We start from the raw sequence: 27,524 nt of genomic DNA on the forward strand, positions 1-27,524 counted from the left end.
TTGATATGGGCTTCTCTTGGACCAACCCAATTGCCCAAAATGAGCTCACGAAACAATCACCGCATGCACTTATTATTTGTTCCTTTCTCTCTGGCTTTCAAAAGAGGGAACCTTTCATCAATTAACACAAATGGGCAACTCTTGTGATTCAAGAGGTGCATGTGAAGCCCCAAGAGATCCATTATAATTACAACAAGATTCTTGTGTGATTTCTTAAAATGGGTTAATGTGGCCTTCTTTATTAAAATATCCTTCTCATATTTAAAAAATAAAATATTAATTAGTTCCATCTTATTAATTTTTTTTATAATATTTAACGGTTAAAATTAATAAAAAAATTAATTAATAAACTTTTTAAAATATTAGAGATATTTTAATATATATTTCAAAATAGATAGATTAGCTAATGAATTTTCACATTAATATTTTAATATTCAGAAAATAGAATTTACAGTAGTTGTGTAACTTTGATATGAGAAGAAAATCTTCCTCTCTTTTATTCTTTCTTTTATTCTTTTCTTTTTTATCTGCTAGTCACATATAACTGCCTTTTTGCTACAGGGCCACTTATTTCTGTTGTTTAGATCCGTACGTATGGATATGTCAGAACTCCTTTCCACGTTAGACAGTCATTTAATTCTCTCGGCGTGCATGCAGACAGAATTGCGAAGTGACTGGATCTACTTTCCTACCTCTTGTCACGTCACCAGGCTAAACTTCTTTCAGATGGGTCCGCGCGTGTAACCTGTCCAGTCTGCTTTTCGTTACCGGACTGGAACTGGTTTGATTTGAAAAAATCTGGTGGGTCTTGGGTCTGCATTTTTCTTTAAAGTTTGATTGGGTCTTGGGTCTGCATTTTTCTTTAAAATAAGGTCAAACAGTCATATACATAATATAAAGACTAAATAATAAATTTTGAATAAGAGCATGAAGAATTGCATGATTTCAATATTACACTAGTGGGAAAGAGAGAGAAGCATTCATTTCATTTTCCAGCATGCTTTACTTCTAATTATTGATACCCACATTATGAATATTTTTGCTTATATGGGGTTTGCTGCCCCTCCAAGCTAAGAATATTTCCCCTTTTATGTGGGTGATTAAGCTTGTATTATAAGTTAATTAAACACAAGCATGCATGTACTCAATACCCTTACTTGCATTTTAACACACATAATAGGAATATCATTTTCTACTCAAATGCCTCCACTGGAATCCACATGATTTTGCCTCTATTGTTACACATATTTTGTGTATTATATGGAGGAAATGGATTAACTGAATCATGACCCCAACTCAAGTATAAAGAAATGAAATTATTTTGAAAAGAATAGTGGATATGAAAAAGACTCATATTGCCCTTGTATTTAGACCAGGGCCATGGTCTTGTTCACGATTTAAAAAGGGCAATCTGGGAAGACAAACAATGTTATGTAGGAAAAGGCATAATCATTTTGTTCCCATCTTTCTGCCAACTTTTCACTGCCAAAAATTGAACTCCAAGCAATTAGGATCTTATAAATGCCACTCCGAAGCACCCAACAATTTTCCCTCACAGCTACTGCTAAAAATTGCTACCAATACTTCAGCTTCAAAGCTCGTCAATCTAATACTCATAAAGCTAAGGAACTGAACATGAATCCCAAAGTTTGTTTCTTTCTCTTCTCTTTTTTAGCACTTGTGTTTGCTGCAAGAGCTCAAGAGAGAGCTCCTCATGGCCTAGCCTTTGAGAATCCTGTGGCGTTTTCACCTTCAGCAGTTGAGTTTTTCCATCCCAAAACACAACAGCCCAACACTAAGAAACCTTGTGAAGAATCATCTGGTTGCTCACCATTGCCTCTAGCAGCTGAAGTAGAGGCTATTCAAACACAGGAAAGTGAAGCTTCATCATCTCAGAAAGTTGGGAGTCGACTAGGAGCCAGTGGCATTGCCGCAATTGTGGTCGGTTTGGCATTTGCGGTGCTTATAGCAACCGGAGGTTTCTATGTGTTCAGCACACGTCGAGCCAATATGAATCGAGACAGCTCCATTAAACCTGATGCTTAATGGGATTACTACAGTAGGCTTGATTATTTTGACAGACTTTTCTCCCTTTTACCTTCTGCTGTATTATGTCTTGCCAATAGTTCTCTTATTCCTTATTATCTAATGTGTTCTAATTTTTTTTTTTTTAACAAAAGTTTGAAATGCGTCTATGGTTTCACAAGTGGTCAAATCCTATCCTTAAAATTGAGTCACTATGAATCCATTGTTCAATTTTTGAAGTTCGCCAAGTAATTTAGCGTTTTCAAGATCACTTGCCATGGAATTTTTGGTGATAAGTTGCGATCATTGGTCGATGAATCCATTGGAGTTATTGATATTTTATAGTTGAGTTTTTCTCAATCAAACAAGTCCGGGATTTAAATCACTTGCCTATGAAGTGTTTTTCATCAGTTATCAAGGCGGCACTCGTGCATAATCTAGTTGAATTTTATCCACTTGAAGCTGACTTTACTCATTCCATTCAAAATCATGCTTGGAATAAATCGTTTTTTGTCTTTACATGTTGCCTCCAAAAATCCAACAGCAATGGCTTTATTCCCGTTGGAATTTACAAGAGAGTTTCATTATTAGGATTGAAATGAAAAGGATTTTTTTTTTTTTTTTTTTTTTTTTTTTTTGTGATTTAACCCAAGTAACATTACAACCCTTGTTATGATCATTGCATTATTGCAATAACTAAATTAATTAGCATTCACTAAAGCTTGGTGAACCCTTTTGGGTCCTCTCTGAGCCTTGCAGTAAGTGGGTCCAAAACTCGTCTCTAGATGAATATGAATACTACAAAGCTGAGTATGCCAAAATTGGACATCTTTGCAAGAGGAATGTGGAAATCTAAGATGACTGTTCTCATAGTGGCACCTTGCTTCGCGAAGAGCGATGCTATTTGGGTGAATACTAGGGAATAGAGAATTGTGCAAAGCCAAATTGGGACGAGCCTAAATGTTCACTTTAACTGGAACTGTGGAGATGCGAAGCTAATTGGCATTGAAAGGGTGGAATCCTAGAGGTATGATGATTAGGTTGAGGGAGGGAAAAAATTGGAAGAAGGAGGGAGAAGAGTGTAGATAGATCAAGCAAGAAAGATCCATTTCAGTACAATTAGGAACTAATTTTCCCTGCAATTTTAATTTGATACAGAATTCTCAGGTGTTAAAGGACACCTGTCCCGCAAATATGATTTAGGAAGAACAAGCTGTCAAAATATTGATATGCACATGCTATTGCATGCACAAATTTCTGTTAAAGATATTCTTACATCTATAGTGGAACTACTACAAAATCTTTACTGCCTGCGTGAATTAAGAGAAGCAACCGCAGGTTTAAATGTCTCATCCACAGCTTTGTTCCACTGAAGTTCAAATTGTGAACGAAATTGCTTTCCACATATGGGCTCTCTCAACTGGAAGAAGTTCAAAGTTTAAAGTATTAGTGTACGTCATGCCATGCACAGCAGAATCATGAATTAACAGCTCATTGCAATTTGAAGATCAATAGTGAAGTTTTATGGTTTCCAGAAGGATGTCTAAACTGCTGATAAAGTCAACAATGAAATTATTAACTGTATGTTTAAAATTGATATGATTGATGAAAGACTCGATGGTTTCCAGCACTGTGCCTAAAACTGACACTAAAAGTTGACATCACACAAGTAGAAAATATATGAAGCAGGAACAACAAAAGCCCATTGAAATACCAAAAGTAAAGGTTGCCAACATAATTTAATCAAATGAAGAAAAAACATCTCTTTTTTAGACATAAAGGTTCCAATTATCTCTTTCCTTCTCATTGTTAACAAACACAGAAGAAGACTATAGTTTGAAGTTCTTTTTGAAGATAAGGAGCTTAAGTCCTCTTTTTTTTAGCTTTCTCATGTTTTGTTAAACTTGATAATAAGTCTCATAACATGAGTTCTCAATCTTACTTCTGCCTGTTTTTTCCCCAAATCCTTTTTATCTACCTGAGTTCCTTTTCTTTCTCTCAACTGATATTGATAACCCCCATTCTTCACTTGCTAGGGAGCCACCCCTTGACACCATTTTTGCTACTGGCCTCACTTTAGCTAGCTCATTCTTACCTCAAGATTCTGAAAATAACTACAAGAAACAAGTAAACATGGTCCAGCTCACTAAAGGCAAATTATTTTGCCAGAAATTTCTGATTGTTCACAAAATCATCATAAGGGTTGAGTTGGACATCTTCGTATTAAAGATCATGGAAGCAATCAAACTACCTTCGCAATAAGTTTCTCCGTCTAACTTATGTAAAAGTAAGATTTTTTGGATTTTAGTCAATTACATTTAGAGTGTAATTTAACTTCAATAAATATTGAACTTGAGCATTTATGTATGAACCATGCCATAAAAGATAAAACAAACTGACTCGATCGGACATATCAACAACCAAAATGCATCTTATACAAGCCACTTTCCACTGTACACAATGCCTGTTGAGATAGTCAGTTTTGATAATTTATCTCAACAGGCATTTATGTATGAACCAGGCCGTAAAACAAACCAGACTCAATTGTACAAATCAACTACCAAAAGGTGCATCTTAAACTAGCACTTTCCAGTGTACACAATGCCTGTTGAGATAAGTCAGTTCAGATAATTTATCTCAACAGGCACTATAATGCAAAACGGTGTTATTTTGGACATCAAATTTCAACCCACTAATCTGTTGCAACCTTTGTCACAAGGACTACTTCATCTTTTGTTTAGAGACTGATCCAACTAATTTTACAAAAGAATGCTTTGATAGCACCATTGATCATTAATGTAGGACAACAATTTCACTGTTTTGCTGACACACAAGCACGCAAAACAATTTCCCAAAACAAGTGACTATTCTGGCAAAATTTAGATTAACAAAAAAAATGTAAACGCAAATAATGTTGTAACTAAAGATACTCAAGGTTCTGGCCAAAAAAAAAAAGGATACTGAAGGATTAACCACACATCGATACACCAAATTCTAGGGTTTCAAAGCGCGCCGGGGGGGGGGGGGACGATAATTGATAAAGGGGCAGATAATGGGAGCTGAACCTGAGATTGGGCATCCAATTGATTACGGTCCGCAGAAATGGATTCATAGATGCGTTTCCTTTGCTCAAAAACAACAACACCCACGAAGGCACTCCCCAGAACAGCACCAAGCAGACGCTCCTGACAAATGGAAACAGAAAATTAACAATTTAATAATTATCATAAATTTTTTTCATATAAAGGCAGTGAAGCATCAGCAGCCATATGAAGAAGAAGAAATTAAAATAATACACAGAAGAATGGATGGTTACTTGTGCAAGAATGCTAATCATGATATTTTATTGGTGGATTTGGAGAATTTAGGCTGAATTGGAATTTGGAAAGAATGTAAAAAGACGAGAGAAGCAGTTCTTCAAAATTGAAAATAAGTAAATCAGAGTTGAGGTCTACAGTAATGAAGCCAAGGTACAGTCCTGATTTGCAGATGGGCTTTTTGGATCCATGTCCAATTTAAAAGAGCATTGTATTACAATTGGCTCTGGCCTCACTGAATTCTTTGTTTGGGTTCAAGTTGTATTGCACACTTCTCCATTCAAATTTTAAATTTTAAAATGAATAATTATTTTATTATTTAAATGATTTTAAATTAATAAATTATTTATATATCATCTAAAATAATTTTAGATATTTATTATTTAAAATTAATCTATATTTAAATTTTTTATTTATGAATTTAATTAATTTTATTTGATGATTATTAAAAATTAATAATTTTAGTAATATTTAAATTAAATTTTTTGAGATAAAATCATTAAAATAATAAATTTAAATATTAATTAAAAATATTAAAATAATTATCATCATATCGTATTATTATATTTAAATTGTTAATTTTTTGAGTTTAATTAATTTTATTTGTTAATTAATTAATATTTAAATATATTTTAGTAATTATTATCTTAAATTTTTAACTTTTGATGTATTTTATACATTTAAAATTTTATATTTTTTAATATATCTACCATTAAATTTATAGATTTTGATTCATATATATATGAATCAAAAAATTAAAATTTTTAGATATGATTATTGAAATAATAAATTTAAATATTATTTAAAAATATTAAAAATAACATTATAATATTAAAATATTGGATAATAAATTCAAATTTAAAATATAAAAATTGTAAGATATATGAAATAATTATCACAAATTAATGATTTAGAAAAATAAGATAGTAAAATGATTACCTTAATTTTAAATATTAGTAATTTTATTATTATCTAGATACTTAAAAATTTCAAAAAATATTTAAAAGAATAATTTATTATCTATTTTTTTTTTAAATTATGTTCTTGATCACATTATACATATATTGAACCAGGAGGAATTGAATAAGACTCTAATCTCATATATTTAAATAAAAATTATTAATTAGTTTTTATGAAAAAAAATTCTCCAATTAATTTTTTAAATTTAAAAAATTATTAAGATATTGTGAGTATTTTAAAAAATATACTAATTAATTTTTATATTAATTTTATTATTAAATATTTTATTATTTAGTCATTATAATTTTAAAAAATTTATTAATTAATGTCTTGTATTTTTAAAGAGAATATTTTAAATTTTTTTATAATATTTAACAGTTAAAATTAATAGATATTAATTATTATTTAAGTGAAAAATAATTTTATTATTTAAACTAATTAAAAGTTAATAAAATTTAAATTTTATATATATTTAAATTTATAAGCGGATGGTAATTTTATAATTGAAATTAACTTTTAAAATAGATAATAATTTTATTATTTAAATTAATTTATCATTAACAAAAATTCAAATTTTGAATTTTATATTAATCATAAAAATTAAATTTATAGCATAAAATTATTAAAATAATAAATTTAAATATTAAATAATATTAAACAATAAAAAGTGACTATAAAATTATTAAATAATTATAATTATATTATATATATTATATATAATTCGCAATATTATAACGAATATTAAACGTCTAATTATATATAAAAGTCCAATAATATTAATTAAGATTTTTAAATATGAATAATTATTATTCTTTTAAATGAGAATATTTTTCAAAAATTGCTTATTTATTCATTTAAATAGAAAAAAAATATTTTTCCTTGATAGCTTACCATATTTGGAAATAAAAATAATGAGACTATAAAGAGTATAAATTCATATAAAATATTAAATATTTATATGTAGATTCACTATATATTTTTTAATTAACTATACACAAATTTTAATATAAAATATTTTTTTCAACTAATAGTTATTATCATATGAGGTGGTGCTGATATTAGATTTTACTAAAAAAATATAAAATTTATTTTTTTCACAAAGTAAATAAAGCTTAGACGTACAATATTTTTTCTTTAATTTTGTTAAATAATGACATTTATAATTTAACAGTTAGATTTTTCAGTGGCGCAGTTAAACGACGTCGTTCCGCAGCTGATTTCCAGTTCCCGGTCCTTGAACTTCTCATTTCTGTTTCTTCTATAAACCCCTGCAACTACGACGAGATCCCACTGTCACTCCGTTTTTTGCTAAATTCACAGGAGCAACAATGTTGCCTCGCTCCATTATCTTCTTCTCTCTCATCACTCTCCTCCTCTTCTCTAAACTCTCTCCATCTCTCTCCAAGACTCAAAACGACAAGGTTGAAGACGACGACGATCTCAGCTTCCTCGACGATGAAAATGATAAAAACGGCGCCTCCTCTCACGACGTCCGTTACCCCGGTTTTCACCAGTTTGAGGGATATGAAATTGATGGCGACGACTTTGATGACTATTCTGATTTCGACGATTCAGAGAAGGAGCCTGAAATTGACGACACGGACGTCGTCGTTTTGAAGGAAAGGAATTTCAGTGGTTTTATTGATAAGCTTAAGTTTGTTATGGTGGAATTTTACTCGCCGTGGTGTGCTCACTGTCAGGCGCTGGCTCCTGAGTATGCGGAGGCAGCTGCGGAGCTGAAGGAAGAGGGCGTGGTGTTGGCGAAAGTGGATGCTACTGAGGAGACTGAGTTGGCGCTGGAGTATGATATTCAAGGGTATCCTACTATCTACTTCTTCATTGATGGAGTGCACAAGCTCTATACCGGGGAGAGGAGCAAGTAAGTGTTTGCTCGATTTGCTCTTAGATTTTGGTAGCTAGCTTTGTATAGAAATTAAGTTTTCAAGTGTAATGTTAATTTGTTTCATTCACAGTTATGGCTTCATTTCTTATATTTGTTTATTTTTTAAATACAATTAAGGGATGCTATTGTGACCTGGATCAAGAGGAAAATAGGGCCTGCTATACACAACATTACTACATTGGATGATGCTGAACGCGTTTTGACATCCGATAGTAAACTTGTTCTGGGCTACCTCAATTCTTTGGTGGTATGGTTCCGCCTGGTTCCTTCTAATTGTTTCTGTGTTATATTCTTGATTGTCTGTTTGGTAATTTGGTTATGGTTTTGGCTGTCAAAATTGTACAATTTCAATTGGGATGTTAATGCTTTTGTTAAATCCTTTGAGCATTATGACTGTCATAAACTGGCTGCCATTGTACTTTAAAGGCTTAGGCTAACTTTCATTAAAGTTTTGAAAATTTTCATATGAGAAAGTGGAAAAAGGTTTTCCCTGGCTCATTGAGATTGATTAGTAATTATTCTAGCTTCTTCATCCCAAAAAAAAAAAAAAACGAAAACGTTCTTTCTTAAAATTCAATAAAACTAATGTTCCTCTTCTTAGCTTAAGCATTCTAATAGTTGCCCATTAATTGCTTATTGGCTTTGAAATGAGCTGATCAGCATGGCTGTGCTTGTTTGTTTTAAGATAACTCACTGGATCTGTCAAATATTTGGAGGTTCAATGTGTGTTAGCTTAACGCTGAAAATTATCTATCATGCTCCTGCCTATTAATTTAAAACATATCCTCTTACTTTGAGGTCTGTATATGATGTGACAATGGAAAAGCCTGTTTAATTGTTGATGTTTTGGTCTTTAGATGGCTATAGAGACAGCATCCTTTACTTTAATTCTCCAATTCGTTTAATTTATTGATCCAGTTTAACTATATATCCTTCTTAGACTTAATTTGTCCATTTGATACAGGGTCCTGAAAGTGAAGAGCTTGCTGCTGCATCCAGACTAGAAGATGATGTCAATTTCTACCAAACTGTAAATCCTGATGTGGCAAAGCTTTTCCATTTTGACCCCAAAGTGAAACGCCCTGCTTTAATCATGATTAAGAAGGAGGCCGAGAAACTGAGTTACTTCGGTTGGTTCTTCATTGTTGCCTTGGGTTGAATTCTCATATTGGATGTGTTAATGGGGCTTTCTTGTTATGTGTAATTTGTCATTGTGCAGATGGTAACTTTTCAAAGTTGGAAATAATCGAGTTTGTGCTTGCTAACAAGCTTCCTTTGGTGACCACTTTTACTAGAGAAAGTGCCTCTTCAGTTTTTGAGAATCCAATTAAGAAACAGGTACTTTTGTTTTTTTTTTTTGGCTTTCTTCTTGGTCTTCTTTAAATTTCTTTATTGCAAGTATTTTGCATTCTAATGACAACAACTAGTTGATGCCATTAACTGCTCAGCTAATTTTATTTTCAGCTGTTGTTATTTGCAACTTCAAATGATTCAGAGAAAATTATCCCAATATTTCAAGAAGCAGCTAAATTGTTCAAGGGAAAGGTAACTTGTGAACATTTAATGAAAAACCTCCATATATTCACTGGTTTAATTTGTTGGGTTGACCTGAAAAATCTTGTAGAAATAAATTTTTTGTTACTTATCTTAATTAAATCAGCCCTAATCATTTGGTGTTTACTGTTGACACATGTTGAAGCTGGATATAAGATTTTAGCAAGTTACTGTGATTTCCTTGTGGAATGCAGCTTATCTTTGTTTATGTTGCATTGGACAATGAAGAAGTCGGGAAGCCTGTTGCAGATTATTTTGGTGCCTCTGGAAATGAACCCACAGTAATTTCTTCATCCTTCTTTCTAACAGAGATATGATTTTCTACTGATCATATCTGTTGCAGCAAAATTGAAACTATTGGTGATATCTATCTAGGTTGTTGCTTACACAGGAAATGATGATAGTAGGAAGTTTGTACTCAGCGAGGAAGTGAGCTTGGATAAGATAAAGGTTGAATCTCTCTCTTTCTCTCTCTCCCTTACACATATGTTTATATATATATATATATATCATTTGCATGTATATGTATGTATATATGTACATGTGTATGTTCTTTTTTCGTGGACAACAGTTTTGTGCCTTCTTTATCATTGCATGTCAATGCCAAGCCTAATAATGTAATATTTTTAAAAGTTTTGTCCTATCACCCCTCAGACATTTGCAGAGGAGTTTCTTGAAGACCAGCTTAAACCTTTTTTCAAGTCCGACCCAATTCCTGAAACTGTGAGTTACTAAGTATTGCTTTACAAGCTAATTAGTTTACTTTGTTTCATTCTGTTTCTAACTTGTATTTGGTATTGAATTGCCAAAGAATTATGGTGATGTCAAAATAGTAGTCGGGAATAACTTTGATGAACTTGTGCTGGACGAGTCTAAAGATGTTCTCCTTGAGGTATAGTAGCATCCTAGAAAGATAAATATGTGAATAAGTTAATTCGTTAATGTGGAGATCATTCTAACGTTCCTTTTTTCGCACCAGATCTATGCACCATGGTGTGGACATTGCCAAACTTTAGAGCCAACATACAACAAGCTTGCCAAACATTTGCGGGGCATTAAATCTCTTGTTATAGCCAAGATGGATGGGACAAGAAATGAGCATCCTAGGGCAAAGGTACTTGCAAAGTTAGTTTCTGTTGTGAGATATGAAATGTCTTGGGACTGAGTTTATGTAACATAGAGGTCTGTTTGGTTTCATGCTGAACTGCTCCATATAGAATTCGGGTTTATTTAACAGGTATTTGTTCTCTTTGTTTGACATGATTCATTTTTGAAGGAAAGAATTCAAATGAATTCTAACAAAATCATCCACAATTTATTTTCTTTTAAAATGAAAATTGTGTAAATTAAAAAATAAATGAATTCTTCAATTTCAAACAAGAAATTTGATAGAAAAGAAATGAATTGAATTGATTTTTTGTGAATTTTTTATTCCAAACAAGGTGTTTATAATTTATTATTCAATTGCTTATTTAGTAAATGGTTGGGGATTGAATTCTGTGTAGAATGATGAAAGATTTATGGCTTGAGGTAATATCCCGTGCCAATCAAAATATGGTTTTGCATATTATTTACCCCTCATATGAAATCAAAGATTTCACAAGAATTTAATTCAATTCAATTCTGTTTTATTAATTTTGTTGTTTGGAATGGAAGAATTCATTTCTTTTTAACTTATAAAATTTTCATTTACGATGAAAATAAACTCATGTATGATTTTTCAAAAATTCATTTGATTCTTTTCTTGTAAAATGAACCATACTAAATGGAGGATTAGTGTTTAGTTCTTGTTCAGAAATTTATTAGAGCCAAAAAGGAAAATGGGACTTCACAATGAATAGCTGTTCCTAATTTTTCTTTTTCCTTCTGCAGGCTGATGGATACCCCACCATTCTATTCTTCCCTGCTGGAAACAAGAGCTTTGAACCAGTAAGTAGCTTTAAAAATTAACATATCATTTACCTTCGGTTTGGCATGATTCATTTTGTAAGAAAAGAATTCAAATGAATTCTTACAAAATCATGCACGATTTCTTTTACTTTAAAAATGAAAATTTGTAAGTTAAAAATAGATGAATCCTTCCGTTCCAAACAAAAAATATGATAGAAAAGAATTGAATTCTTGTGAAATTTTTTATTCAAAACAAGGTGTTAACGAAGCTTTTGCAGATTTTCATAAACTAATTTTTGGCTTGTGGGGGTTGACAGCTTACTGTAGACACTGATCGTACTGTAGTAGCATTATACAAGTTCATAAAGGAACATGCATCCATCCCCTTCAAGCTTCGAAAGCCAGCTTCAACCCCAAAATCTAAGAGTTCTTCTGATGCAGAAGGGAGTCAGAAGAGCAGCATCAAGAATGTGAAGGATGAATTGTGAGGAACAGGGAATTTTGCTGTGGACTCGAATACAAAGGAAGGAAAAAAGAAATGGTACAGAAATAATTTTACTAATATAGTCGGAAGGAAGTAGGAATTAAATGAGTATATTCACATAACGAGGCGTAGTCATTTTCTCGGTCTTTTTCTAGGGAGTATTTTATATTAATTGAATTTTCTTAGTTTAGTCGGTGTTTTTAGTATTTTATTTTGTCTCAATGGCTCTCCATGATGGTGATTTTGTTTCTTTTTTTGAGAAGATGGCGAATTTTTAATATTTGAAGTGAAGGAAAACGAGGCTCCATGTGCATTTGGTCCATAGGCTACTCTCCCTAAATTGCATGCTACACTGGCGAAAAGTTTTCTTAGTAATTTTCTCTTTATTTAAATATATAATAAAAATAAAAGCTTCATTAATTTACAATAATTTAATATTATAATTTATTTAATGTTTAAATGATATTATAAGTGATGAATATATTAAGAGAATATTGAATAAAATTTATTGATTATATTATTTTAATCTTTGTTAAAATAGAAGTGAGGTTAGGGAGTACAAGCTATTTTCTTATGGAGATTTTTACATGATAGAGTAACAACAAATTTCAAAATTAACAAGCTTATTCCTAGGCCTGTGCAGATTTCGGTTTAAACCGAAAACCGAACCGAACCGATTAATTTTGGTTTTTCGGTTCGGTTAATCGGGATGATCGGTTTGATTCGGTTAGTATATTTAAAATTATTCGATTTTCGGTTCGGTTCGGTTTAAACGTGTTAAATAATCGATCAAACCAAAATAACCGATTTCGGTTCTAATCCCAACCCTCGGCCCAGGCGTTCGCCTCCCCTGTCCCCTCTCCATCATTGAATCTCTGAAATCTTTCTGTGGATCAACTGAGGACATAACCACTGCAAACCGAATTTACCCAAGCCAAACCCGAACCACTGTCGCCTCATCGCCGTCAATCAAATCGACCGGCGTAGCGGGGATTGCAGCGGAGCCGGCAGCCGCCGCCGAGGGAATACCTGTAGCAGAATTGTCGGACCACGAAGCGGCAACGACTTGCGCCACATCGATGTTGCTGCAGTTCCGGCGGGACTTGGTGCTGAGCTGGCGCACGAAGTTGGGAGGAAATTTCAAGATCAGAGATGACATTCCGCCACCGAGAAATGAAGCCGTTCCAATGACGAGGTCGCCACAATGACGATGCCGCTTCGTGGCGACCGTCGAACTTCCATGACGATCCAGCTTTCATGAAATTGATTAGTTATTTTGGTTTGAACCGAATCGAACCGAACCGAACCGATTTTTATCGGTTTGGTTCGGTTCGGTTATACTTTTATAATCGGTTTTTTCGATTTTGAAAATTTTAATAAATCGGTTTTCGGTTTTTTCGGTTCAGTTCGGTTCGGAACCGAACCGACCGATTGCACAGCCCTACTTATTCCTATGGCAAGTCATATCTGCAAGTTTTGTGGTCAATCTGAAACTTAGATCATCTGTTCTTCTGTTTCCAAGAGCCATCCAAGTTTGGTTCTAATCTTCTTTTGATGCTAAGATTTTCGGTTTTACATAATCTAAACCCAACGAATTGCTAATTAGAAATAATGTCTTTTCTATAGAATCGAGCCGCTAATTCATCCTACGATGCTCAATTGATGGTCTATTTAGAAAGTGAGGAATGAATTACAATTTAGAAACAAACAGATAATGGAAAGGTCAAATCCAAATCTTAGCCAAAAGTCAAACTTTCAAACAGAAGTCACTTGGATGAGACCTCCAACAGATCATTTCAAGCTGAATTTTAATTGTGTTGTTGACAAAGCTATTAACAAACGATTTATTGCTATTGTAGCCTGTAATTAAGATGGAAAGGTAATTGCCTGCCTGCAAACGAGTGAGAAATATTTTCGATTCCCTAATCTTTGAGGCATTGGTTTGCTGGCTCGTAGAGAGGCAATCTTGCTAGGCTCAACTCTATCCGCCCATGAATTGTTGATAGAAGTCGACTCCTTGCAAGTTATTAATCCTATAAAACAAAGGTGTAGCTTCAACTCTATTGAGGGTATTATTTTTTAGAGGTAATTACAAAAAACTACTTTGTAGTTTGGTGTTTTTTTTTTTCAATTAAAATTTTCACTCTATTAATAAAGGAGACTTTTCTATTTAATTATCTCTATTTTTTTATTATGCAAGACATGTCTATATTAAAAATATTTTTTTCTTTAATAGAATAAATAACACAGTAATACATAATTTAGTAGTGTCCGTTTGATAATTTATTTAATGTTAATACATTGATTCAACTCTCTTTTGTAATTTCTTTACCTATTAGAAGTGTTGGATGAGTACAAATTATTTTGTTCGCATCAATGTTTAAAACGATAAATGGCGTCGATTGCGGCAGATCACTGGACTACTTTAAATAAATAAAACTTGCATTTCAATCAAGATCTTTACTTCTTTATTTATTTATTTATTTTAACTGAAATCAAGATCTGTACTTCTTTTGACTATAAAAGTAATGGCATTATTATTTTTCTTTTTAAAAAAATCTTTATTCAACTTTATTTTAATTTAAAAATAATTTAAATTAATAAATGTTTTAATAATATTTTATTGCACTTCATTTTAAATTTTCTCACTTTACGTCTTATTCATTAACCAATCACAATATCATATTTAAAACAAATATAAAACATTAAAATATTTAATATATTTTTTAAAATTAAAAGATAAATTACTAATAAATTTTTCCACATAAAAAATAATGAGTAGTAATTTTATTTTTTTTAAATATATACCAACTTATGTGTATTATTATTAAATAATAATATTCATATAAATTAGAAATTGTTAAAATATACCCACCGCCATAAAGCGTAAAACCTTACCCGATTTCCACTCGCTATTTCTTATTCTTTTTCAACAACCGTCCCTTCCATTTCACTTCCATTCTCAGATCTCCAACTATCCAAACGCACTCGTTTCAACTGCATTCTCTTCTATGGCTTCCAAATTCTTTACCTACACTCTTTTAGCCTTCTTTGCTCTACAAGTTGCCCTCTCTGCAACACCACCACCGGAATCAGACTCGTCCCCGAGTCCGTCTCCTCAACTACCTGCCGGTTCACCACTGCTTTCCGCTGCTTCTCCTTCACCGCACATGGATCTGTCTCCTTCTCCCACAGATTCACCAATGGTTTCGCCACCAGCGCCGCCGCCTTCAGATCTGCTCGGTCCTGGTGCTTCTCCTACTCCGGCTCACTCGCCTGAGAAATCTGGAGTTCCTGCGCCGGCTCCTGTGGAACCGAGTGATATCAATCACACTGGTAATGTAGAAGCAAGCGGCGATCAGTCTAAGGGATCCTCTGGAATGAGCGGTGGAAAGAAGGCTGGGATTGCGATTGGAGTGATTTTGGGGGCCGGTGTGGTTGTAGTGGGTGGATTGCTTTATAAGAAGAGGCAGCAGAACATCAGAAGGTCCCAATATGGTTACGCTGCCAGGGGAGAGCTTCTATGAAGACAATGATAGAGATTATAAAACAAAAGATTACAAGGTAGCAATTACTATTATCGCTGCTAGATTTATTATTCATTTCCATTGTATACGATTGAAAGCATTGTTGATTTCTTCTATTCATCGGTCATTGCTTGCAGTTACAGAGTATAATTTTCTCCTCGTCTTATATCCTCCTTTGTGTGATAGTTATTGTAATAGAGTGGATATTAATCAGTAATCCTTGATTAGTGAGAATTTAATGTTGATCTGCTAGTGATTCAAATCTTTGAAGCTTGATTTCTATAATTAGCAATCAATTATACTGGTTTGTCTTTTTATGGATTTTTGTTTTCATATCTGGTGCAATTGGCAAACTGCATAAGGCAATAGTAAGCTGGGAGCCGTTTAGGGTGACAAGACAAATTCTGCGGCAGAAAACGCGTTATCTGGTCGTAAAATTTTACACTTTGTTTGCATAGTTTACAAGAGGGGAAGGAAAATATTAAGAGGAAAATAGTTTTTATTTTTTATTTATTATCCTTCTTCATGTTTGGATTGATGGAAAGTAAAAAGGGAGGAAGGAAAATAAATTTATTTTCCCTTCCTTTGAAAAGAAAAAGGAGTGGAAAGAAAATAGTATTGTGTTCTTGAAATTATTAATCAATCCCTTATTTCTATGTAAAGTTTATAAATTAAAGGGCATAAATGTAATTTTAAGTTGAAATAATGTTCTCCATGATTTTCTCACCAATTTGGAGAGAAAATAACCAATGTAAAATAAATTTTATTTTTCCTTCCTCCTCTCTTGTTTTCCTTCGCTTCCAAAAAAAAAAAAAGGTCATTTTCAAGTTATTTTCCTCTCCTTATTTTCAGTACGCCGTAGACATACGGCGATTCAGATTCCATCAGTTGGAGGAAGGCTAAAGCAATAGGATGGACTCAATTGGTACTATATATTTAGGAAATGTGATAGGGTGAAATTATTAATCTTTATATATATTTTAAATATATTAAATGGTTTTTCCGAGTTTGAAAATTCCACTAAAAGACCTCTCCTTTTAATTGGAAAGATTTTCTAATTGAGTTTTCAGAATTACAACAACAATTTAAGCTTCGTAACAATGTTTTTTTATGAAAAATAATTTATATTTAAAAAATATTTTTAATAAAATAATTTATTTTTTTATTATTTAATTTTAATTTAAAAATAAAATATATTAATAGGTTTATAAATAAATATTTTAATAAAAATCTTAGGTGTGTAAAATATTTTCTATTAAATTTTTAAAATATCTCAAACACTGAAGAAAATTTTTTTCGCAAAATAAACATGTTAAACTTAAAAAAAAAAAGATGCTTATGACGATGGGAGAGTATGATATGAAAAATATTTCAGTTATGTCGTCGGCTATAAGAGTTAAAGTTTGTTTGAATATTTGGCAACCTTTGAAAAAACGGAAAAAGTTTGTTGGAGATGATAGTACTAGGTTTACTGTGAAGTTTTAATATGAAAAACAGACTATGTTTTGCTAACTATGTAGAAAACTAAGTAATGTGGAGATTTTCTATAACTTGCGGCTGAGGTTGAAGAAAGAAGATATTAAGTTTAGTTAGGGTGAGTTCCTCAAAGCACCTGTTCGTCGAAACTAAAGACCGATAAGTTTATAGCTGCGTGATTCTGATAATTCTACTCTGCCGAAATTTATGACAGGATTGGCATCAACTAGCAATTTTGAAAATACTAATTTGGCAGTACATAATAGGCAATTCTTCGTATTTGGCAAAAATCAACCCATTGTAAATAAGGAGTCTGAAAACCATATTATGGATATGGACAAGAATTCTGTGGACCAAGATAATTCTGATAAGCTTGATGAGGAGATTGCAGTCCGAATAAATGATGATACTAAAAAAAGGCCAATAAACTCTAAATATAATGTTGGTACAAGTTTTCCTTTTTCTCAATAAGATGTCTCTAACAATACTCCTGCAAATATTAATTTGACAGGCAACAGTAAAGCGGCTCATCCCGTCAAAGGTCGGGATAGCCGAAAGCAATGATCGTTCTGCGTTGGAACTGTCGAGGGCTTGGCAATCCTCGGACAATTAATACATTGAAGGATTTGGTTACTAGTTACAAGCCGTACATTTTATTTTTGATGAAAACAAAAATTCTTAGTTCTCGTATGGAATTTTTTCATAATTTTTTACATTTTGATGGTTTTTTCTCGGTTACCAGACAAGTATTCGAATGAGACCTTTTATTAATCTGGAAGAGTCATGTGTCTGTTTCTGTAGTTAGTTTTTCTTCAAATTTTATTGATTCGGTTGTTTCGGAAGGTAATGTTCAATGAGAATTTACTAATTATTATGCAGAATTGCAATGACGATATCAGTTTTAGAACCTTATTCGAACTTTATCTCGTAAAATCTCTCTTTCGTGACTTTGTTCGAGAGACTTTAATAATTTATACTCGAGAGATGAGAAAGAAAGAGAAGCATTTTTATCAAAATATCTTATGCATGGGTTTAAACATGCACTTGAGGAGTATTTTTGCCAAATTATCCTATACAAGGATTTGATTTTGAATAATTGTAAATTTTTGTTAGACTCTAGAATTGATATTTATGTTGGATGGGTTCGTCGTAATACTACTACTCATATTTTGGTTAGAGAATCTATTAAATATAATTATCTCTCTGGTTGAGATGATATCGTATTTATTTGATGAAATTTTATTAATACAATCAATAGTTTTATTTAAAAAAAAAATTGTATGTGTATTATAATATTTATAATATATTTAACCATTGGATATATATATTATATTTTATAATTAAATATTATATACAAAAAGTAATTAAAATGTATATTAAATGATATACATATATTCTCATTTTCATTATTAATTTTGTCTCTATATATAGACTTTATGCAAATTATAAATAGTGTAAATGTGTATTATATATAATATAATTGTAATAATAATTAATTTTAAAACTTAAATAATAATTGAGATATGATTTTTTTATGAAAATTTTGCATGAATTTATTTTAAAAATTGAGACTAAAACTGAAATTAATGGAGATAATAAAACAATGAACTAAAATCATAATGAATTTTGATTCAGTCCAATTCTTAGGTAAATCTCAAATCAGAACCGCATATCTTAATTGATTTTTGCTTCATGGCAGTTTTGATTTTAATTCATATATATTTCTTTTTGAAATGATTCATTTCATATTATAAGAAAATAATTTAAATAAATTTTTATAAAATAATCATGATTTCTTTTAATATAAAAAATTTTAATTAAAATAATTAGATTTTTCATTTTAATTAAAAATAATAAAAAATTAATTGAGTTGTATTTTTACAATATCTTAATTCTAAATTAAACGATAATGGTCAATTTCATTCTAATGGAAGATCAATTAAAATATGTAATTTAAATGAAAATAATCCTGTAATTGAAGTCATTAATTAAAACCTTTGGTTAACAATTGACATAATTAAAATGAAATTTAAGTTAATTGTAAGTGAGATTTAATTGAAATAAAAAGTCAATTACCTTCATTGAAAATTGAAATCTTAATAAAAAGTTAACTAAAAATTGTAATAAAAAAATTAAATTAGGGTTAGGAGAGACAAATCAATAAATTTTTTTTTTTTAAAAAATGTCTTAATCAAAATTAAAAATCCATTCATGCTTATAAACTAATTCTAAGCATCAGAGCCCAACGGCTCAATGGCACATGAAGGTCCAAAGAAAGCTCATTAATGTTTTCCAATAGACCAAATTTTTTAGCAAGTTGGATTGGTAATTACGGGCTAAATCCACCAAGAATATTGAATAATTGAGTACCAAGACCTGAATTCCAAAGATGAAAGGCTCGATGAAGAAGACAGGCCCAAGTCCAAGAAGTCTCAGTGAAGAAGAGGAAATAAGTTGTCACTACAGTGTGCTTTGAATTAGAATCAGAAATAGCTCAATATCTATAATGATGGTATTCAATTTAATTGGTATGTCCAAGGCAAAAAGTAAATGTAACATTGAGAAAATCATGAATTTCTTATTGGTGAGAGAATTACAATGTTATTTTGTATGCCAATTGAATATTATATTCTAATGGCACCAAAGTTCACATACAATGAAAGATTTCTACATGGTGCAATTAGGCTCTGGGAAGATTTCAACTTGCGGCATTTGCATCATATGTATAATAGAATTATAACTGTGAAACCTCTTTTACTGCCTGTGCTTTCTATATGCCAATCAGAATTACTTGATTTAATTACTCTTCTGCAGGAGGGTCAACCCAGCGGCCATGGTCTTTGATTAGCTGGATCAATGCATTGGTGGCTTCCTCCATTGCAATTCCACGCTTTACCACAGTCTGAAACAGAATCAATCTTTTCATCAGTTTCACACAATTAAATCCATATTGATTAGCACATGAACCAGCTAGTTATGCAAGTCACCCAGGTTCTAGAAACTGATTATATGATCAATTGATTCATTTTCAATAACAGATATGCAAGCGTATGATCCGGTAATGTTTGTCTCAATGATATGTTCTTTTGTATTGGACTTAGCTATGGAACTGTTGCATCCACAATATTGCTTTGTGGTAACCCTTCCACAGATCTACACTTCTACTTGCTAATTGTTAGTAAACCAGCGACAGCAATGAAACATGACTTCTTACAGAAGGTTTCACACTAACTAAAACCTTAATTTAAACATAACCTGATACAACCTACATGAAGTTTTGAAATAGGAAAGAATGCAATACCTTCCCAACATATAGGTCGATCTTTCCGGGAGAACCACCAACATACCCAAAATCTGCATCAGCCATCTCCCCTGGCCCATTAACAATGCAACCCATAATTGCGATCTGCCAAATATAGAAGGGTAGAAAATAAAACAAAGAAATAACATTAGTCTCAGAATAAAAGGCAGCGGCTAATCAGCATCATCCAGCAAAGGAGGAAAATGATTGGATATATACCGAGACACCAGGCAAGTGAGATGTCTTTTCTCGAATTTCTGCACTTATTTCTTGAAGGTCAAACAAAGTTCTTCCACAGGATGGGCATGAGACATACTCCTGAAGTTTGATTTTGGCAACTTATGATGTTAGCAATGGTCATCATCTAAAAGATTAGTTGTTAGATCCTTTTTATTCCAAAGATAAGCTACATACCGTCTTTGTATTTCTCATTCTGCAACCTTGCAGCAAGTTAAAAGAGGTATTCCTCAGAAAATCGAATTCCTGGTCTGGGGCTTCTAGCAGGATACCATCTCCAAGGCCATCTACTAAAAGAGCCCCTGCATTTGTACCAGCGCCAATGACCAAGTCATCCCTGCAAAGAGAAAATAATTGCGTAAGCCACAACACTCATTTCCTGTATCTCATTCAACAATAGAATAACAAATGTTTTGATTACCTGTGAATTGCATTTGGAAATTGAATATGGTGAATTACAGGGAAGTTCAGAGCATTGTCTGATAGAAACTCAAATAACCTGCAATCAACATAAAGTGTTTATAACTGTCAGGACAGTGGAAAGATGTTCATTAATCTTTGAAAAAATACCATTTCTATAAAGAATAACACAAGATACCCAAAACACTATCAAGGACCAGAATTCCGAGATGACTAGTTTCGTTTGTGTCACGTTTCTGAGGTCATGCTTTACTACGATCATCCTAAGAACTATATAAAGACGTGATCTTTGATTTAGATAGCATAAAGCATCTCTAATGCATAAGCCTCCCTTCTGCACAGGGAGGCTGTTTTCATGAATCAAATCCATGACCCTCCACCTAGTCAATTCACTGACAAGGTGTTGCAACTTGCATACCATATAAGTTCTGCAATTTGGAAACAGAATGAATTTCCTCTGCTTTGCTACTATAAGCAAATTGCTTGTACTTTTCCTTTGTCATATAAATAGTCATTTCAGAACAAGGATGCCTGAAGCACCGGCAGTCATTCATGGGCAATCAAGGCCCATATCTGAACTCGTTGCTTCAGTATTGCCTTCAGATTTAATACTGACTGATGATTAAATTTAGAGTCTGCATATTACCTCCTTGCTGCATGTACTCTACCAATTTTATCTTCTGTAAATGGTAGATCATGAAGAACCATTGTAGCATCTATGTCTTTCAGGATTTCCAGTTCTTCATAGGGCTCATCACCCCGTACAGACACAACTAAGCGTGTACCTGTTAGGTAATTTCATGGAGCAGTGTTTTTAATATACTTGCACAAAAATGCAACAAATGAAAAAGTACAAATGCTGACTAAGCATTCAAATGACCAATAATATGTGAACAGTGAAAAAAAGGCACCTTCTGGCAAAAGCTTGTGAGCACCAGTTGATAACTCCTTAAGATTTACAAGAACCATGGCATTGGGTAATGGCTTTGTCAGCTGCTCTGACAAAGGAGTAATAACTCCCATGCTAATATCTATCAGTCTTTTTAGTGCTAGCCGCTGGTCACATAACAAAGCATAATATTAAGTTATTCTGAATCTTTCAGAGAAGTTAAAAGCAATGCAATAAATTTGTTCAATCACAAAATGAGACTCTTATGTATAGGAAAGAGAATTATTTTCCTAAGAAAATGATTGTCACAAGAGAATTGGGACCTTACAGCATCATTATCCTCAGCAGGTGGAAGCTCCCTCAATAGGATTGAGTCAACTGTTGCCAAGTCCTAAATAAAAATATTTGAGTCAATAAAAAGAGTAATTACAACAAAAGTTAACTTCAATATCTTTCCATGCAATAAAATGAATATGGACCTTAAAAGGCATTCCAACAACAAGCTTTGCTGCAAGTGACTTGTATAGGAGTTCCGGTTCCTGAAATGAGAGAGGAGATTGATGAAATTCCTACTTCACAGTACTAGCTCCAATCTTATATCAAATGATTAGAAACAAGAGAAACAAAATAGACAAGAAAAAGGTGGCAACGGGATTACCTTCAATTGATCCAAGGAAACTGACATGAGAACAGAACCATCACGGTGCAGGACACCTCTATAATCCACCTCTTCACCCTGTAATTAAATGAAGAATCAACTACCATCTGCCAAGGCTGAATAGGTAGATAAGCAGACTAACAAAATTTCATAAATACTGACCTCCTTTTGTACTGGCAATTGACCAGACCGGCGCTGGAAATCAAAATAGTGTCTGTGCTTTTCTTCAAATGGTGCCTGGTGGGAAAATATTACATATAGAGCTAGTTAGCAAAGTTGTATGCAGTACTTAAGCATGTTAACTCAGTATAATATAGTAAAACCTTACCACTCCCTGTTGAACTGCAGATGCTCTCATGCCAAGGTTGGCCAGCCTTCTGCAAGGATCTATCTCCTTCTCTGGTGGTTCTGTAAGCGATACCCTGATTGTATCACCCAAACCATCCTGCACATCCAATGGAGTCTCTCAATTGTCATGCCATAATTTTTTTTCCTTGAGATCTGGTATTAGTTGAGAATAAAATAATATGGACAGGAAAGCAATATCAAAGAGATGGAACTGCCACAATCTCCTTCCATGTATTAATATATGAGTTCAGTCCTCCACTACTCCATCAGTCCATTATATTTCATTCGCAAAATAGGCCATTGCCTGATGCAGATTTTAATATGAATATGGAATATGAAATTATGAAGGTTCTAATTCTCATACATGTTGAATATGCAATTTTTATGTTATAAGAGTACCTGAAGAAGAGTCCCAATGCCAATTGCAGATTTCATGCGTCCATCTTCTCCTTCTCCAGCTTCAGTGACACCCAAGTGTAATGGATAATCCCAGCCCTGAACATACATTTCTGCTACAAGCAGACGGTATGCCTGAACCATGATGACTGGGTTGCTTGCTTTCATTGAAAACACAAAATTATGGAAGTCCAACTTTCGGCATATTCTTGCGAACTCAAATGCAGATTCAACCTGTAGGGAAAAACAAAATAATTATGATGCCAATGAATCTGGTCCACAAAAGAACAATTAGGAAAAAATGCTGATCACAATCACCAGAGAGAATAGCTACTCACCATTCCCCTAGGTGAATCTCCATAGTAGCTCATTATACGATCTGAAAGACTCCCATGGTTTGTCCCAATGCGCATTGCCCTCCCATACTTCTTACATTTTTCAACCAGAGGTGTAAAAACCTGGAAAGATGCAGTTGAGAAAAGAAAGGGAAATGGGTCAGAGTCCACAACATATTAAGTGAAAATGAAGTTAATACAAGTCGGTAATCCTGAATATTTGATAGTCATGGGGACCACATTTACAGGCACAAATTCATGAGAGGATAATAAAAAAAAACATTCTGGAGAAAAAGGCAGCTCAGAAGATACACCAGTGACTGATAGAAAACAAGGCTTTGATTTTTTTTTTTTCCTTTACCCACCAACCACAAAATAATTCTTTTGCTTTCATAGAACTTATGATATTCCTAAAATTAACTAGTTGCAAGTTTATTAGGGGACATAGTAGGCTTTAAATAACAAGAATTACTGACCGTTGTTAACAACGAATACCAAAGGCTGGAACTTATGCAGATTGCTCATTGTTTCTACTGTATTTAACAGAAACTAGTAGAGGGAGTCAGAATTCCCTCTGTTATCACCTTTTCATAACAAAAACTCTTTTGACATTTTCAGTAAATTTTTTTTGTTTAGCACACTTTCTACGGCTAATCATGGTCAGAACAAGATAAAATGTAAGGCATTTTGCAAAGACCACTAGATGAAAGCGGAAGAAGGGATTCAATAATACATGCTTATAATTCCAAACATTTAAGAGTGAACTGTGATCATTTTGATTGGGTAGTAGTTTGACCTGCTCAATATGCTCCAGTTCTTTTTGATAGTCCTCTTCCGTGTACTCTAGCTTCTCAAATTGAGCTCGCCTATCAGCTGCAGTAGAAAACAATGTTGAATACAAATAGCTATACTAAATAGAAAACTTAATAACAACAGCCATGTTCATACCAAAATTTCCTGGATTGACACGAATTTTGTCAAAGCATTCAGCTACGCGCAATGCAACAGATGGAGCAAAATGAATATCTGCCACCAGAGGTATATTGTAACTGCACAAAAGTAGAAGGTTATTAGTGGCACTTCACACATAAAACTTAATATAAAATTATGCTTGCAATAATTCAAACTCACTTTTTCTGTACCAGAGAATTTTTTATTTCAAAGCAAGCATCTGCTTCTCTTTTCCCTTGAACTGTTATCCGAACCAAATCTGCCCCCTTGTCTGCTATTCTCATTACCTATCAAAATATCAGCTGTTAATTTGACAAAACTACAAAGAAAGGCAAAATGGTGTTGCTAGGCAAGTTTATCAACAAGAAGATTCTATGAATAAAATGCATAAGATTACTAATAGATCAATGAGTAAAACATTTATGAGCTTGGAACTGTTTGGAACTGTCACTACTCACAAATTACTACATCAAGAAAAGATGACTGTCACAAGCCGCTCATCTAAACAGGTTTGAAATATGATGGATATCACATGCATTCTGACGTTTTGCATACAAATAGCTGAAGGGAAAGAAAGTTTTAGTACCTGTTCAACTGTCCCAGCGACATCCTTGGTGTCACTTGTAGTCATGGTCTGAACCCTGATAGGATGCTTACTACCAAGGGCCACATTTCCCACCATTACGGTTCGTGTTTTCCTCCTGACAGTCTTGTGCACAGATTCACAGTACTTTTGTCTAGGAACTACATTAAAAGATTTATTCATCAGATGGAACATAATTTGCATTACACACCCAATTAAATATTTCTGATAAGAAGCACTTATCTCTTAATCAAGCCCCTCAACCAACGCCCACCCCCCCCCCCCCCCCAAAAAAAAAAAATAATAATAATAATAATAATAAAAATAAATAAAAAGTAAAAACTGTTCTTCAGTTCTACATCGATAATTCTCTAGCAATATCCATGCTGGATCAAATTTCTATTCAGAGATCATTAAGCTTGGATCCATCATTTCTATTACATGAGCTCTATTCGGGATTGCTGCTATAAATATTTTTTCTTGTTATGCGTCAATTTTAATTACTGTGACCAAAAGCAACCAAATACTGTTTTTGGATGCTTCTGGAAAAAAAAGAAAAGAAGCTTTTCAGCTGCTTTTGCCATCTATCTCTGAAATCAGATTGCTTTTATCCAAAGCGCGGCAGCTAAATTAAAAAAAAATACCGAATTCACTCAAAATATTATCCATTTTTAAGTTGATTTTCTCGGCCACCAAGCGGAAAGTTCCAAAGCACTTAACGTACACAAAAGAACACGTTAACTCCACAACAACATAGAAATTGTAATACAGATGATACTATACCTAACAAAGGGCTCCCTTCTGACGCTGGCTGAAGTTCAACCATCTCGGGACCAGGATTCGAGTTCCGAATCACTGAAATCTTTTTCCTGCCAGACTTGATCCTCTTCAAATCACAAACTCTCACAAAATCCATGCTCTTTGCAAACCCTAAGCTGGAGTCCCTGGTCTTCAGACCAGTAAACGAAGCCGGTACAGCTCCAGTCGCCATTTCCAAAAAGAATCACACTCTCACCTACCTTCCCAATCACAACACAAAAAATTCAGCCAATCAAACACTAAAAAGCCACATATTACAAGCACATATAACCAATACAAAAAAAAAAACTCCACAAACTAATCCAGAAGCGGACGATCTACGAAAAGTTTATATGAAGGTACACTAAACACTATCATTATCAGCTACCTTAGCTGCAAAACAAGACGTCCACAACTTCTATAAATCTGATATCCTTACAAACGCTGGAAACAGAAACGAATGCTTTGGAAATGCAAGAAAAACATCATAAAACACGTAATTTTACCTGGAAACAAACAGAATTGAAAGGTGAAACGAGAGCGATTGGTGATAGTGAAGGGGAAGGATCTGGAGCGGAAAATGAACTAGTGGTGGTAATAAGGAGACTGAGAAAGGGGAGACGGGCGTGTGTCTGGAGAACAAATTTCAGGCGGATTTGTATTTGAAGGATGTGATTAGGTGAAGACAAAGGGCGAGTGAGAAGAGAAAGAGAAGACGACAAATTTTAATATTTTTTTCCTTTATTTAGTATTATCCAGTGGCCTTACAAACTTCAGAGGTGAAGACTTTATTTTTCTTCTCCATATTTTGCCTTTGAATTTTTTTCTCTCTCTTTTCTGCCCCCAATTTAGTATTTTATTATTTTTCATTTATTTTCATTAATATTTATATCAAATTCTATATATAACTCAATTAAGATTTTGTTTACACTTCGTTTAAAATAAAAATTTTTATCAAAATTTATTTCAATTGATTTTTTAAATAATTTTCTTATTTAGTATAAAAGAATTTAATTCTAATTAGTTTTAAAAAAATTAAAATTTGTGAAAATTTTCAAACAATGACTTAATAATTTCTTAATTTAAAAAAAATTAATCGTTGATTCATAATTAGAAATCATGCTAATTATAGGAATCCTTTTAGTTTTATTATTAAACTAGCAATTATATTTTGATTTGCTGACTAGAAATTGATTTTATAATATTATTTTATTATTATCATATTTTATTTAAAATGATGTGTTTCACAATCTGTAATTTTAAAAAATAACGAGGTAAAAAAAATTAAAGGGTAATTACGAGGGTATAAGTGCAAAAAAAGAGTGGGGAAATATGGCATGGAAGGATATTTGAAGACCGTTATACTGAAATAGCAAAGCGGGAAGGAACGAGTTGGGAACACTGACCAATGGCAAACTGTCAAAAAGAGAACCTAACTCATTTCCCGCGCCACGTACGCCACGTGTTAGTCT

At 32.9% G+C, this 27,524-nt stretch overlaps 5 protein-coding genes across 8 annotated transcripts; 3 read left to right on the top strand and 2 right to left on the bottom strand.

Moving 5' to 3' along the window:
• Window positions 1-1,440: 1,440 nt before the first annotated feature.
• LOC110614015 lies at window positions 1,441-2,339 on the top strand. The gene has a single exon (XM_021755462.2). It carries the CDS (start codon window positions 1,522-1,524, stop codon window positions 2,044-2,046), a length of 525 nt encoding a protein of 174 aa, XP_021611154.1. The 5' UTR covers window positions 1,441-1,521; the 3' UTR covers window positions 2,047-2,339.
• A 794-nt stretch (window positions 2,340-3,133) lies between these two features.
• On the bottom strand, window positions 3,134-5,500 carry LOC110613209. Its single transcript, XM_021754232.2, has 3 exons — window positions 5,342-5,500; window positions 5,091-5,210; window positions 3,134-3,445 (listed from the first exon to the last, which is right to left on the bottom strand). Exons 1-3 carry the CDS (start codon window positions 5,360-5,362, stop codon window positions 3,329-3,331), a joined length of 258 nt encoding a protein of 85 aa, XP_021609924.1. The 5' UTR covers window positions 5,363-5,500; the 3' UTR covers window positions 3,134-3,328.
• A 1,944-nt stretch (window positions 5,501-7,444) lies between these two features.
• Window positions 7,445-12,455, top strand: LOC110612777 (protein disulfide isomerase-like 1-4). Of its 2 annotated transcripts, none has more exons than XM_021753565.1 (12): window positions 7,445-8,181; window positions 8,323-8,452; window positions 9,170-9,335; window positions 9,425-9,543; window positions 9,670-9,750; window positions 9,954-10,040; window positions 10,135-10,209; window positions 10,393-10,482; window positions 10,571-10,651; window positions 10,739-10,873; window positions 11,632-11,688; window positions 11,967-12,455. In XM_021753565.1, exons 1-12 carry the CDS (start codon window positions 7,631-7,633, stop codon window positions 12,135-12,137), a joined length of 1,743 nt encoding a protein of 580 aa, XP_021609257.1. In that variant the 5' UTR covers window positions 7,445-7,630; the 3' UTR covers window positions 12,138-12,455. The 2 variants fall into 2 exon arrangements, with proteins under 2 accessions (XP_021609257.1, XP_021609258.1); XM_021753566.1 differs by having other exon boundaries at window positions 10,414-10,482.
• A 2,542-nt stretch (window positions 12,456-14,997) lies between these two features.
• On the top strand, window positions 14,998-15,975 carry LOC110613094 (classical arabinogalactan protein 10). Its single transcript, XM_021754031.2, has one exon. The coding sequence runs from the start codon at window positions 15,145-15,147 to the stop codon at window positions 15,658-15,660; it is 516 nt and encodes a 171-aa protein (XP_021609723.1). The 5' UTR covers window positions 14,998-15,144; the 3' UTR covers window positions 15,661-15,975.
• Window positions 15,976-19,683: 3,708 nt separating this feature from the next.
• On the bottom strand, window positions 19,684-26,766 carry LOC110613793 (4-hydroxy-3-methylbut-2-en-1-yl diphosphate synthase (ferredoxin), chloroplastic). 3 transcript variants are annotated; one of them, XM_021755105.2, is made up of 20 exons: window positions 26,559-26,766; window positions 26,038-26,269; window positions 25,258-25,415; window positions 24,852-24,958; window positions 24,669-24,769; window positions 24,517-24,593; window positions 23,724-23,843; window positions 23,389-23,619; window positions 22,970-23,086; window positions 22,804-22,878; window positions 22,642-22,719; window positions 22,463-22,522; window positions 22,312-22,374; window positions 22,006-22,150; window positions 21,741-21,879; window positions 21,096-21,173; window positions 20,852-21,011; window positions 20,657-20,755; window positions 20,438-20,542; window positions 19,684-20,038 (listed from the first exon to the last, which is right to left on the bottom strand). In XM_021755105.2, the coding sequence occupies exons 2-20, from the start codon at window positions 26,243-26,245 to the stop codon at window positions 19,937-19,939; spliced, it is 2,223 nt and encodes a 740-aa protein (XP_021610797.1). In that variant the 5' UTR covers window positions 26,246-26,269; window positions 26,559-26,766; the 3' UTR covers window positions 19,684-19,936. The 3 variants fall into 3 exon arrangements, with proteins under 3 accessions (XP_021610797.1, XP_021610794.1, XP_021610798.1); XM_021755102.2 differs by having other exon boundaries at window positions 26,038-26,273; window positions 26,559-26,765; XM_021755106.2 differs by having other exon boundaries at window positions 26,038-26,273; window positions 26,441-26,569.
• Window positions 26,767-27,524: the final 758 nt, after the last annotated feature.

Source organism: Manihot esculenta, chromosome 4 (genome assembly GCF_001659605.2).
Source record: "Manihot esculenta cultivar AM560-2 chromosome 4, M.esculenta_v8, whole genome shotgun sequence".
Classification (NCBI taxonomy): Eukaryota; Viridiplantae; Streptophyta; class Magnoliopsida; order Malpighiales; family Euphorbiaceae; genus Manihot; species Manihot esculenta.

Bases quoted from the DNA above. Each gene is read 5' to 3' on its own strand.
- LOC110614015 (XM_021755462.2), top strand. From the start codon at position 1,522: ATGCCACTCCGAAGCACCCAACAATTTTCCCTCACAGCTACTGCTAAA.
- LOC110613209 (XM_021754232.2), bottom strand. From the start codon at position 5,362: ATGATTAGCATTCTTGCACAA. The intron at 5,211-5,341 runs GTAACCATCCAT...TCCATTTGTCAG, and splicing joins TGATTAGCATTCTTGCACAA to GAGCGTCTGCTTGGTGCTGT. The intron at 3,446-5,090 runs GTTCAGCTCCCA...AACTTCTTCCAG, and splicing joins AATTGGATGCCCAATCTCAG to TTGAGAGAGCCCATATGTGG.
- LOC110612777 (XM_021753565.1), top strand. From the start codon at position 7,631: ATGTTGCCTCGCTCCATTATCTTCTTCTCTCTCATCACTCTCCTCCTC. The intron at 9,751-9,953 runs GTAACTTGTGAA...TGTGGAATGCAG, and splicing joins CTAAATTGTTCAAGGGAAAG to CTTATCTTTGTTTATGTTGC. The intron at 10,652-10,738 runs GTATAGTAGCAT...TTTTCGCACCAG, and splicing joins CTAAAGATGTTCTCCTTGAG to ATCTATGCACCATGGTGTGG.
- LOC110613094 (XM_021754031.2), top strand. From the start codon at position 15,145: ATGGCTTCCAAATTCTTTACCTACACTCTTTTAGCCTTCTTTGCTCTA.
- LOC110613793 (XM_021755105.2), bottom strand. From the start codon at position 26,245: ATGGCGACTGGAGCTGTACCGGCTTCGTTTACTGGTCTGAAGACCAGG. The intron at 24,770-24,851 runs GTGAGTTTGAAT...ACTTTTGTGCAG, and splicing joins AATTCTCTGGTACAGAAAAA to TTACAATATACCTCTGGTGG. The intron at 23,620-23,723 runs GTGAGTAGCTAT...TTTTCCCTACAG, and splicing joins GAGATTCACCTAGGGGAATG to GTTGAATCTGCATTTGAGTT.